Source organism: Cricetulus griseus (genome assembly GCF_003668045.3).
Source record: "Cricetulus griseus strain 17A/GY chromosome 1 unlocalized genomic scaffold, alternate assembly CriGri-PICRH-1.0 chr1_0, whole genome shotgun sequence".
In the NCBI taxonomy this organism is placed as follows: Eukaryota; Metazoa; Chordata; class Mammalia; order Rodentia; family Cricetidae; genus Cricetulus; species Cricetulus griseus.
In genome coordinates this window covers 112,074,841-112,086,770 of record NW_023276806.1, presented here as the reverse complement: position 1 = coordinate 112,086,770, position 11,930 = coordinate 112,074,841, and the positions used below count along the sequence as shown (strand labels likewise).

Below are 11,930 nucleotides of genomic sequence, written 5' to 3'. Positions count from 1 at the left end.
ACAGAATAGGTTAGTCTACTTCTGTCTTCTGCAAAGGCTGTTCACAAAAGGAAACTGAAAATAACATGGCCCATCCTTGCAGCTTTTCTGAGGACTCTCAGTAATACAGTGATTATTGCCCTAAAAGGAAAGGAAGGAAAATTCCCATTGCTGGCTCCTTATCGATGGATCCAACTCCGCTGATGCACAACTTCTGTGGTGTTTTGGTTTCAAGTTTGTTTCTCAACAGGATGCAAAGCTATGAATGATAATATAGTTAATTTCACCATTAATAATGTAACTTATGACTAAATACTAGGAAATGTAGAAGGTATTGCTTGTCAGCCTGGAAGCACACACACAATGGCTCTGATGTTTTTATTTGGGTAAATAAATAAATCAACAAGTCTTTGAGTCCTTTAATTTCTTTTAAGTCACAAGCACTTCTGAAGCATTTCCCAAATGAGTTTGTCACTTTATTCTCTTTCAACAAAGGAGATGGCTAATTGTGTTTTCCCGTGAAACTGAAAAACAAATTGAGCCTCCCTTCCCACCCCACTGTATTTAGACAGATCTTGATATAGGGAACTAGAAATTACTGTGATTTCCCCACTGACCCTTACATCCTCTTTTTCAAAAGTGTTTCCTACACCAGTTGTTTATTCCTAGACTAAACTCACTGCAATTAAGTTTACTAAACAAAAAGGAAGCTCTGTTTTGAGCTAAAAATTTATAAATTCTGTCAAATCTTATGACTGCAGGAAATAAAAAGGTGAAGCAGACTTCATTAAATGTCTTCCAGATTCAAGGCGCAAGACTACCCTGATCCTAAGTAGGATTGTGGCATCTAAGGAAACACAAGGAGGAGGCATAGAAGAGAATCACTTTTGTGCAACATATTCGGTTTTGAAATAGAACATAACCATGTTTGATAGCATTTCCGACAAAAATTCATGGATTGTTATTATAATTTTTAAAACTTAGGAATTTTTTTTAGCACATCTCTGGCTGAAATACTCTGAAGTGTATTTTAGTAAGAATCTTTGAAATTGTATTTTATTAGTGTCGAGTAATTAAAGCTGTTCATTGCTCCCTGTCCTCGTTTTATCACTGACCTCCCTGCTAAATTTATGCAGACAACTGAGAAGTGCCAAAAAAGATACTCTGGTATGATACTGCATTAGCGATTGGACCCTTCCAATCCAGTCCTAAGAAACAGATCCACAGCTGTCAGGCCTTATTACATTGCTACCTCTGTGGGAAAATAGACAAGATACAAAAGCCCCACCAGCTTTACATTTGAAACTATGACTTTAACACATTTCCTAGCATGAAGGTGAACAGACAGCTAGCTTCCTGGCTTCTAGAATGTTCTATTATCCTCTAGTGGCCTTTCTTATGGAGGATGTTCTTTGCAGGAGTGTCCTGGATGTCTCCCATGCAATTCCACACACAACTGTGAGTTCTAAAAGCATTTAGATACTTGAAAATGAAGTATGCAAAAACCAACATCAACAAAAAGCTTTTAAAAAAAAAACCTGCTGTTATTGTTAACACTTTAAAAAACTACTTTGAGCCCAAAACATCCAAACTCACATTGATGGATGATTTAGACCCTGGAGATCTGTTGTTTATCAAAACTATTCCTGATACAGTTCCCTGGGAAAATATTTCCTATTAACAATTTTTGGGGTCTTAGGTTATTTTAAAAACCCTCTATGGAATTTTTAGTTCCACATATAGTTCTTTTCACTTTGTCCTGAGCTACATCATCCCAATAATAAATGTCCAAAATCCCAGAGTTTGTAAGGAAACAAAAAGCATTCCCCACTTACTAGAGTCCCCCTACCCTGTGACAGACATGTAACTAAAACTAAAGCTTCTTCATGAGTTATTCTTATTTTACTTGCTTTTTGTTGATTAAAAAAAAGTTTGTGTTTTTTTGACAAAATTATACAAACATTACAAAATAGCAAGGACTTACTTGGGTTTGTTTTTTTTTTTTTTTTCCGAGTAATTTTTGGGATCATACCATAAACCGAAACGGAACAATCACTAAAATCCCACAGCAGGAGGGATTTCCTGCTGTGGATCATTATATTACATTTGCAAAAGTGACTGTCCTTTCGGGAACTTTCATACTGTATCAGCACACATTTTCCCTGGGGCACGGTGGAGAGGTGTACAAGTGTTTTTGTTGTTGTTGTTGTTTTGTTTTTGCCTACTGTTCTTCACAACTCTTTTCTAACTCATAAGGGTGAACGCATCGGTTTCCTTAAATCGGAGGCTGACAGCTCACTGACTATCAGGGGCCCTGGAACATGTGTTGCTGCCCAGTTGAGCTCAGAGGCAGTTTTTTCGGAGCGTCCTCGAGTCCACATCCACGATCGCTAAAATCCTGCTCCGGGTTTTGGCTCAGCCCGCGTGATTGACACATGATATCACCGGGGGCGGGTCCCAGCGTGGAGGTGGAGGTGGCGGCGACGCTGAAATGCTGCGGAGCCCGCGCGCGAGTGCTCAGCACGCAGGAGTTTGCGGCGGCCCCGCAGCCAGAGCTCTGCGGGCTAAGAAGCAGCTGCGCGCGACGTGCATGTGCCGGGAAGGCCGGCCCCGGGCTCTGCACTAGGCAAGAGCCTTGCCCTCCCGCCCAGGACCTGGCGAGATCAGGTGAGAATGGTGCTTTTTTTTTTTTTTTTTTTTTTTTCAAGGACCGGACGTTTTCGGATCTGGCTCTAGCTTGGTGCCCCGCGCTGGGCGCCCGGCCCTGCAGCTGGAGAGCTGGCTCCTTTCGCTTTCCCGTAGCCGGGCAGCGAGTTCCGCGTGTGCGGACGCGGGCTGGCATCGCCGCGCACCCGCGTGTCTGTGCGCATTGTTGGCGACCGAGCCGCCGGGCGCTCGTGCCAGACCTGACTTTGCAGTCCCCGAGTGCGGGCTTGCCGCGAGCAGACGCGCCGTTCGGACGCGCTTTTCACTGCAGGGCATTCCGTGGGGGCAAAACGTGCACGGCCGCGTGTGTCCCGGGCTCGTGGCTGCCCATCACCGCGAGGAGGACAGCGTCCCGGGCTGGCGAGGGACTCACGTGTTTCTGTCTCTGCTCGTCTGCAGCCGGCGTGGCGACTGCGGGGACGCGGACCTGCGGGGACCCGAGCGCCCGGGACGACGCCGGGCCGCGCGCCTGACGACCGGGACGGGACGGTGCTGTGGAGCGGGCGCCGCGCGCACCCGGCGGATGTCCCGGAGCCGCCCTCGGCCGCCGCCAACCGCGGAGAAGCGCCCCTGCCCCGGGGCCGCCGAGGCCGCAGCGCGGGCTATGAGCGCCCGGCCGCCCCGCCGCGCTTGATGCGGCGCGCATCCCGCCCGTTCGGCGCCCCGGGCCGGCGCCGCGGAGGCCGAGGTGAGTGCGGGCGGCAGGTGCGGGCCGGGGCGGGCCGGGCGATCCTGGCGGTCGTCGCGCAGCCCGTGCCAAGCGCGCGGCACCCGATGGCGCTGGGGAGCCAGCGGCCGCCTATGCTCGGAGCGCAGTGCCTCGCGACGCGGGGAGAGGGCGCTGCCTCCTCCCGCCCGCGAGCTGTTTTCATTCATAACTTTCCCCAGCCCGAGCCGCTGCGGCTCGGTGTCCCTGAGGCCTATGTGCGGGCTCACAGAATTGTCCGCGCGCACCCGGCTGCTCTCCGGGCGGGTGCGGGCGCCGAGGTGCTCCGCCAGAGCGAACTTGCTTGGGAATGCCCTGTAAAATGCGAATTAAAGCTATGCCTGGGGGTTTCATTACTCAAGCCATTCCCACGTCTTCCTTTCTTGTGGATGAAACTTGGCACATTTAAAGTCTTCGTTTTGGAGTTTTAAGTTTTTTAAAATAGATAGGGCACGGGAGTAACGACTGGCTGTTTCCCATTGTCATTTAGGGGTTCGGTACTAAGACGTGCTGTTACAGATGTGTTTCTCGTGTTTGGGGAAGGTAGAATAAACTAGAGGGGCCCCCAAGAAGCTAAACATGTAGTCTAGGAGCATCCGTAGCAAACTGCTTTTCCTTGAGACGTTTTGTTTTCTTTTGGCACCTAATTCAAGTGCCGTCTTGAATTAGGGTGCATCTGTGGGTTTGGAGAGCATTTGTGTGAAAAATATCCTAGATACCTACTGCCCGGAAACGGGAAAGTCAACTTTTGCTCTGTTTTAGGACGAATGCATTATAAATTGTAAATTATTTCTTGACGTGAAAACGTGTTTGTTGTGACGAGATATTAGTGTGTTTACCTTATTACAAAAAGCAGCTCGATTCAGGGCTTGTTGAAAATCAAGGTCTGTGGTGTAGATGAATGAAAGGAAATAAAGATAATGCAGAGACTAGGGCTCCTCTCCCTGCTCTGTAGGTTTGACACTTGTGCATAGAAGTTATTCATGTTGGTGAGTGAGCCTTGTTTAACCTTTAAAGAACCTTCTATCCAGAGTTTGTGTGCATGCTCTAGCGCCAGCAAGACAGCTAGAGCCGCTGCCTTCTCCATTCCTTGTAGATTCTTTTTCTCATCTCACAGATGAGCTTTAGATCCGGACTTGTGCCCAAAACGGCCTATTGAGATTCACGTGAGCTTGGAATATCCAGTGTTTTGGAAATTGCCTTGATTAATTTTCTCATTAATCTAAAGCTCTTAACAGCGAACAAATGGCCAAGAGGCCACAGCACTAAAGCCATTCTTAATCTTTAAAAAGTAGCTGACATTTTCCTTACGTGAACTGCCAGTGAACTGATAGTGAACTCTCTGAGAACAGTTCCAGGGCGCGCACTGAATGCTCCCTTCGAAGGCATATTTCATTTTAATTATTTGTTAGGTTTGCAAACAGGAAGACATGACTTCCTCTGCTTTTTAGAAGCTGGAGAGCAACTTCTAATTTTTGTGGCATGAGGTCTTGCTTGCTTTCTTCCTGTGATGTGGCCCTCCACAATCCTTGTTTTTGGAGTTGGACTCCTGCCAGGATTCTGCATCATTGAAATCAGCCGATGGAGGCGATCATTGCCAGGTGGTTTGGGCAATTTGTTACTTACAGGCGCCCCCCTCCCCAAAATGCTTTCTCATTTATTTTCTCTCTCACTCTTCTTTAGGATTTCCGATGCATGCCAGGTTTCTGCTGACTGCCGGAACCGGAGATCACTCCACATGGATCCCCCAAGTCAGCATGGCAGCCACACTTCCCTAGTGGTGATTCAGCCACCGCCTCTGGAAGGCCGTCAGAGGTTAGACTATGACAGGGACACTCAGCCTGCTGCAATTCTGTCCTTAGACCAGATCAAGGCCATCAGAGGCAGCAATGAATACACAGAGGGACCTTCAGTAGTGCGAAGACCCGCTCCTCGCACTGCACCAAGACCCGAAAAGCAGGAAAGGACTCATGAAATCATACCAGTCAATGTGAATAACAGCAACGAACACCGACCTGCCAGCCACTCCGGCAATGCCAGGGGCTCGGTGTTAAGCAGGTCAACTAGCACCGGAAGCGCAGCCAGTTCAGGGAGCAGCAGTAGTGCATCTTCCGAGCAGGGCCTGTTGGGAAGATCTCCGCCCACCAGGCCCATCCCCGGTCATAGGTCAGATAGGGTCATCCGGACCCAACCCAAGCAGCTGCTTGTGGATGACTTGAAGGGTTCCTTGAAAGAGGACCCCACCCAGCACAAGTTCATCTGTGAACAGTGTGGCAAGTGCAAGTGTGGAGAGTGTACAGCCCCCCGGGCTCTGCCCTCCTGTCTGGCCTGTGACCGGCAGTGCCTTTGCTCCGCAGAGAGCATGGTGGAGTACGGGACCTGCATGTGCCTGGTCAAGGGCATTTTCTACCACTGCTCCAATGATGACGACGGGGGCTCTTACTCGGATAACCCATGCTCCTGTTCACAGTCCCACTGCTGCTTCAGATACCTATGCATGGGAGCCCTGTCTTTATGCCTACCCTGCCTGCTCTGCTACCCTCCTGCCAAGGGCTGCCTAAAGCTATGCCGGGGCTGTTATGACTGGACCCACCGCCCTGGTTGCAGGTGTAGGAACTCCAACACTGTCTATTGTAAGCTGGAGAGCTGCCCCTCAAGGGCTCAGGGCAAGCCGTCATGATTTCTGGAGGTGGGTTAGACCTCCTGAATGTCTTGCTTCCGAACTGTGGCTGTTAAGAAACGTGGTATTTCTTCTCGAGTCTCTCCTGTCTCTGACGATCCTCAGAAGGAGTGGACTGTGAAACTGTGCCCAGCTTGCTCTCACCCCACCTCAAGGGTTCTGGGAGCTGGGAGTCCTATGGAGCCTTGTGCTCCATCAGGTTTCCAGCTGTGTCGTGAGGATGTGTGCACACCCAGACTTGGCTGAGAGATGTTTGGGGCCAGGTACTGTGGGATCAGGGACTTGGTGTGGTTTATTAAAAAGTAACCATGTAAGTGCTTACATAAGCTATATATTAATCTGCCTCTGATGAGAGCTATCTTAGCCTCCCACCCCCAAGTTGAATGGGAGGATCTACTCCTTAGAACACAGTTTGCTCTGCAACAGCTCGCTGCCCTCTCCCTCCAACCCTCAGATTCTCCCCCACAGTGTGCTGGGGAGATGCCAGTGGGTCATCCCCTTACACAGCCTTTTTGTCATAGTTCTGTATTCATTCTGCAATGTCGTCTAAACAGTAGAGATGATGTTGGCTAATCCTCCTTGTTCCTCCTCTAGTGCCCCGTGTCTGTGAAGGACTTCCCTTCCCACCCGCACTACACTGAGGGCAGTTGGTAACTAGTTGAAATTCCTGTCTGATCTGCCCCTAGGCTGCTCAGAGCTACAGTGCCCTAAGGTGCCATTGGCCTCTGACTGGCCTTTTGACTCTTAACAGCTGGGTGTTTCCAATCCTTCCTGTGTTTCCATTGCCTTAACCACAAATTGTGGTGCTTTTTTGTATAGTATATGTATAAATCACAAAGTTGAATCCTGGCTATTTTTAAGACAAAAGTCTGTTAAACTTTTTTATTGTAAAGAATATTTATTATGCGAATCTCTATTATTTTATGATATTTATTGCAAAAGACTGTTGAAATGTACTCATGTCTGAATATAACATATCACTACTTCATGAAAAACAAGGTGACTCGAAGAAAGTACATAAAGTACATATATGTTAACTACAATGCAGAAAATATATTAATTAATGAAACTGTCTCTTGAGTTCATCTTTTATTTTTCAGCCTGTGCTGCTGTGGAATTGTTACTTGATTTAAGCTCTTCAGGCTTTAAGTTACAAAGTGTAGGCACAGGAGACCTCAAGTTTTAAACAGAATGTTTGCTAAGAAGTCAAAAATCTATGGTCTGGATTGTTTCATCAAACACCCAAGTGTTACTTTGTAAAGTGAAGTTTTTTTTTTTTTTAAGATTAATGTTCCCACTTTATTTCATAAATATGAGTTTTGTTCATATCATAGTTATTTGAGATGAGGCGAAACTACGTTTTTTAAAAGTGTTTATCTTAACTCTATGGCCTTCAGAGATTAGTTTCCAACCATAGTGCTTAAATGATTTAGTAAGGTAAACATGCTAAGAACCTCTGGAACTGTCACTTTAACAAGTATTTTCATAATTAGGAATTAGGATTGCCAAAGAAAGCTCATAATATGCCAGAGAGCTGTCCAGGAACCTTCCTGTGGCAGCCTTGCCTTTTCCTTTGGTGGATGTCACCCAGCTGCTCTCCGTGTCCTATAAGCCTGAAGCTTCACATGGGAAAACAAAATTTTGATGCCTTACTATTGGGGCCAGTCAAGTGACTGTGGACCTGGAATAGTGAGGTCTGGTAGACTTTTGCATCTTAGATTTTTTTTTTTTTTTCAGACCTCTGTTTCCCCAGGTCACTGACCTGGTCTTCTGCATTAGATAGGAGAATGGTGCTAATTCAAGTCCAGGTACCGGAAGCCACCCACCCAGCTTCCTGTCAGGTGGTTCCTTGTGTGTTCTTCATAGCTAAGCTTTCCTGTTTTATCAGTCAGGGTATAATGGGGAAAAAACTTGAAGTAGTTTTCTGTTAGGTCACTAAAGCTTCTGGTTGGCATTATGATATTTTGTAGTTAAATATTTTCTCAGCTCAGCCCCCAAGGGGAATTTTTAAATGAATATCTGTGTTCAAAGACTACTTTGAAATATGTAGTATTTCAAAATACCAACTTGAATATTTGTTTCACTGGTGTCTTAGTGTTTAGCATTTTCCTGAGCTGGTGCTTTACTGGAGCCTGTGAGCAGCAGGCTGTTCAAAGCTCTGGCTTTTTCAGTTGCTGTCAGACACTATGTAGTTAGGGACTTTGAGCTGTAGTAACCAAGCTAAGCAGCATTGGCTTAGTCTAAAAGCAGTCGAGACCTTTTCAGGGGAAAACATGCTGTATGTAGGGTTTTAGCACCAGCAGTATATACTGTGGGGTTTTACCACCAGCTGTATATTGTAGGGCTTTAGTACCAGCTGTAGACAGAGAGCTCATTGCAAGCCTGGTATTCATTCTCTGGTAACTTCAGTCTGCTCAGAAGTGACATAGGTTCAAAGCTGGGCCCTCCAGACAAGTCTGTCAGATTGGTAAAGAAAGATCTGATTCTTCGTAGATCAGAGAGCCTCTCTGTGATATTGTCGCTTGTAAGTTCTGGAGACTTGGGCTTTTGCACCTAACTAATACTGAGCACTGCCATGAACTTGACATTGTTGGCAGGAAGGGCACACAGGGCAAATGGCCTATGCTTTTCATTCTTACACTTGGCCATTCTACCTTTAGCTGGAACCCATGGCAGACAGGATGTCTTTAAAAAAAAAAAACAAAAAGCAAACAAAACACCTAGCTCAGGCTAGCCTTGAGCTTCCAGTCCTCCTGCCTCAGCCCCAAATGTGCTAGTATCGTAGCTGCACCGACCACTCATGATGCTGGCTTGGAACTGAGCAAATGGTTCATTTCTGGTGTATTTTCCTAATGTCAATTTTTTTTTCAATTCTAAAGACTTATTATTTACTTAGATAATTTAACTGAAGAGTAGAAGCCATGTGGGATTTCTGAATTGAGTAATACCCTGTACTAAAGCTTGTAAGATGTAACCCAGAAGGAAGGGGAAATAGCTAAAATAGACAAGTTCCATTCAATGAGGGCCTAAGGTGAATCTTTAAATATAGTTCTAGCTGGTACTTAAAAACAATGAGTGATCTTTAATGGGAAAGGAAATGAATTGAAAGCTAATCACCTAGGATGTTTTAAAATTTTTATTTGGAGTTGAACACAAATACTCAAATTGAAAAATTCTTTCTGAGCATAGAGGGAAAATTATTTATCAAGGAACATTAAAACAAGAGGCTTTATTTTATTTTGAAATTATCTTTCCATTAAAAAAAAGTGATGAAGTTTGTGGCAGATTTTATATAAAGAAAGCTATGTAAGAACACTGACTCCTTTCGGAATATACCAATTACTGAATCAGAAGTGTTTAGATGGGCCTTCAGTTAACACATTCCCACTGTGCTTTTGTTTTGTTTTGTTTTGTTTCTTTTCAGGTGCATGAAGATTTTTAAACATAAGCTTAAATTCTTCTTTGGGCTAAATGATAGTCGAGATCTGTCCTCCACTTACTCATGAGTATAGTACAATTAAAATGCCCATGAATATACCTGGCAGTTACTGTCATAGGCTCTCATTGCCAAGCTGTATTCATACACAGTAGACTGTTAGAGCTACAGATGGATCCCAGCATATACCTCTTCAAAAGTTGTTTATTTTGCTGTGTGTTTGATGGGGGAGAGGCATGGACATGCTGCAGTGCACAGGATGAAGGCACCAAGGCAACACCGTGGAGTCATTCTCTGTCCACTATGTAGGTTCCAGAGACTGAACTCAGAACACGGAGCATGGAGGCCAGTGTCAGCCAGTATATTTTAATGTTTTTCTATCAGGCATAAAAACAGGTTGCTGGTTAAACATTTTAAAATTCACAGGTATAGGTCAGACCTGTTCTGAAGATTCTCCAGAGAAGGGACCTGCACTGTTTCAAAAGGTTTCTGGGGTGACCATCAGGCAGTTTTGGAATGAACTCGGCTAGATTGCTGTCTTCATTTTGAGATGAAGCAAAGCCCTGGTTTCAGGAGGTGAAAGCCTGTGGTGTCTGGGGACTGGCCATGGCTCTTTCATACAGTATAGAGTTTTCCCCTCATTTTGCAGCCAACTCTGCCTTCTGGCTGTACATCACTTTTACTGTCTCAATCTTATTATCAGTCTTTGCTTCATAGTTAATACGCTTGACTGTGAGTTAAGAAGTGGACCCGTCTTCTCCATGTGTTTGCTCAGGTGCCAGGGACAAGAGGCAAATGGCTTTGTTGCTGTGGTTATTTTTCATGTGTTAACATTAAAATCAGCTTCAAGCTGATCCTGTGTTTGTCCTGTTATGTCTCGGTGATAATAGACCAGACAAGTTCATATGTTTGGCAAGAAGCAACAGCAACTTGGTGTATAGGTGTGAACTTGGATGTGGGTTCTTACCATTTTTTTTTTTCTGAGTGTTTTGGGACAACAGTGATCAAAAAGCTTCATTAAGGGTCCTTTGCTGCACCCTTAAAAGGATTGGTGTTACCAGTCAGGTAATTTCATGCTAGGCATGCTAATAATTCTAACTGCAAAAGCCAGTAGAGAGCTGACTGTTGAACTGGCTATTTAGTAAGATGTCCTGGCAGCACCACTTCCTGGGAATCTGAGAACTATTCGGAAAAAGTCATCACGGAATCATAATTTTTGTGTAGAAAGATACTGAGCAGTCATGTAAGCCAGTCTTTATCTAGGGAACAAGAAGCCCAGTGCCAGATGGCTATTTACCTATAGTCATCATCTAATAGCCAAAATAAACTTTACTGCAAGACAAGTAAGCATAGCCATGTCTTCTGCATTTGTCTTCATAGCAAATAGCTGGAAGGAAGGTGAGAGGCCAGTGCTGGATGGGGAGATGGGGGTGCTGTATGGATGTTCCAGGTTAATTTACAATAAAATTGAGCAAATTTGTTAAAATAGCAGTAGTTCAAGAAAGACAAGCACTGGAAGCTAGACATAAAGGATAGAAGAAAACCCAACTCTTTGATTGCCAGCCAAAGATGCTAGTGTTACAGTCTCCTGAGAAGACATACCAGCAGCTGTATCACTGATGGGCAAAACCCTTCTACCCAAAATCTCTGAGAGGGAGCTTGGCTTTTGACTAAGAAACAGCCCCCATCACCCTAACACCGAGTGTGCAAATGTTCTAGAGATAGCTTATAGGCGTGTGTCTAGAAATTGTGAATGGAAAAGTAGAGGTCAGGTGAGGAGAGCAGCCCAGAGAAGGAAGGACTGGAATTGGTAGTTGAAATGAATGGAACTGGAAAAGCAAGGATATGAAGAACAGAAAGCCACAGGGCTAGGAGGCTGTTTATATGCGGGCTTTTGATGGAGACAATTGGGAATGATGGGAAGGTTTGGGGTCTTGGCAAGTGGGAGAATGGTGGCTCTGTTGAATGGATGTGATTCACTGTGGGTGGACTCCTAGAAGCTTTGAGAGATAGTCATGAAGCATGCAGGGAGAATGGCCAGTGGAGGCCATGGGAGAGGCCTGGTGACAGTGGGGGTGATAGGCTGAGAGGTATTCTGTTTTGGGGTTTTTTTGTTTGTTTGTTTTGTTTTTTGAAGCAGAGTCTCATGTAGTCCAATCTGACCTGGAGCTTACTGTGTAGCCGGCAATGACCTTGACTGTCTGATCCTCCTGCCTTTACTCCAGAGTGCTGGGGGTGTGTGCCCCTACTCTCTGCTTATGCAGTGCTGGGGGCTGAACCCAGAGCTTCCAGCCTGGGATGCAAGCACTCTCTGGACTGAGCTATCTTTAGCTTCAAGAGTTTTGGGAACTACCTACAGTTTAGGTGTCAGAGGGTGGTACAAAGCCAACAGGGAGAAGGTGGGGTACAGCCTTCGTGGCAGT

General features: G+C 45.6%; 1 protein-coding gene across 2 annotated transcripts; it reads left to right on the top strand.

Moving 5' to 3' along the window:
• Positions 1-2,405: 2,405 nt before the first annotated feature.
• On the top strand, positions 2,406-7,145 carry Spry1 (sprouty RTK signaling antagonist 1). 2 transcript variants are annotated; one of them, XM_027391949.2, is made up of 2 exons: positions 2,406-2,646; positions 5,075-7,145. In XM_027391949.2, the coding sequence occupies exon 2, from the start codon at positions 5,130-5,132 to the stop codon at positions 6,069-6,071; it is 942 nt and encodes a 313-aa protein (XP_027247750.1). In that variant the 5' UTR covers positions 2,406-2,646; positions 5,075-5,129; the 3' UTR covers positions 6,072-7,145. The 2 variants fall into 2 exon arrangements, with proteins under 2 accessions (XP_027247750.1, XP_027247749.1); XM_027391948.2 differs by lacking the exon at positions 2,406-2,646 and adding an exon at positions 3,264-3,373.
• The last annotated feature ends 4,785 nt before the right edge of the window (positions 7,146-11,930 follow it).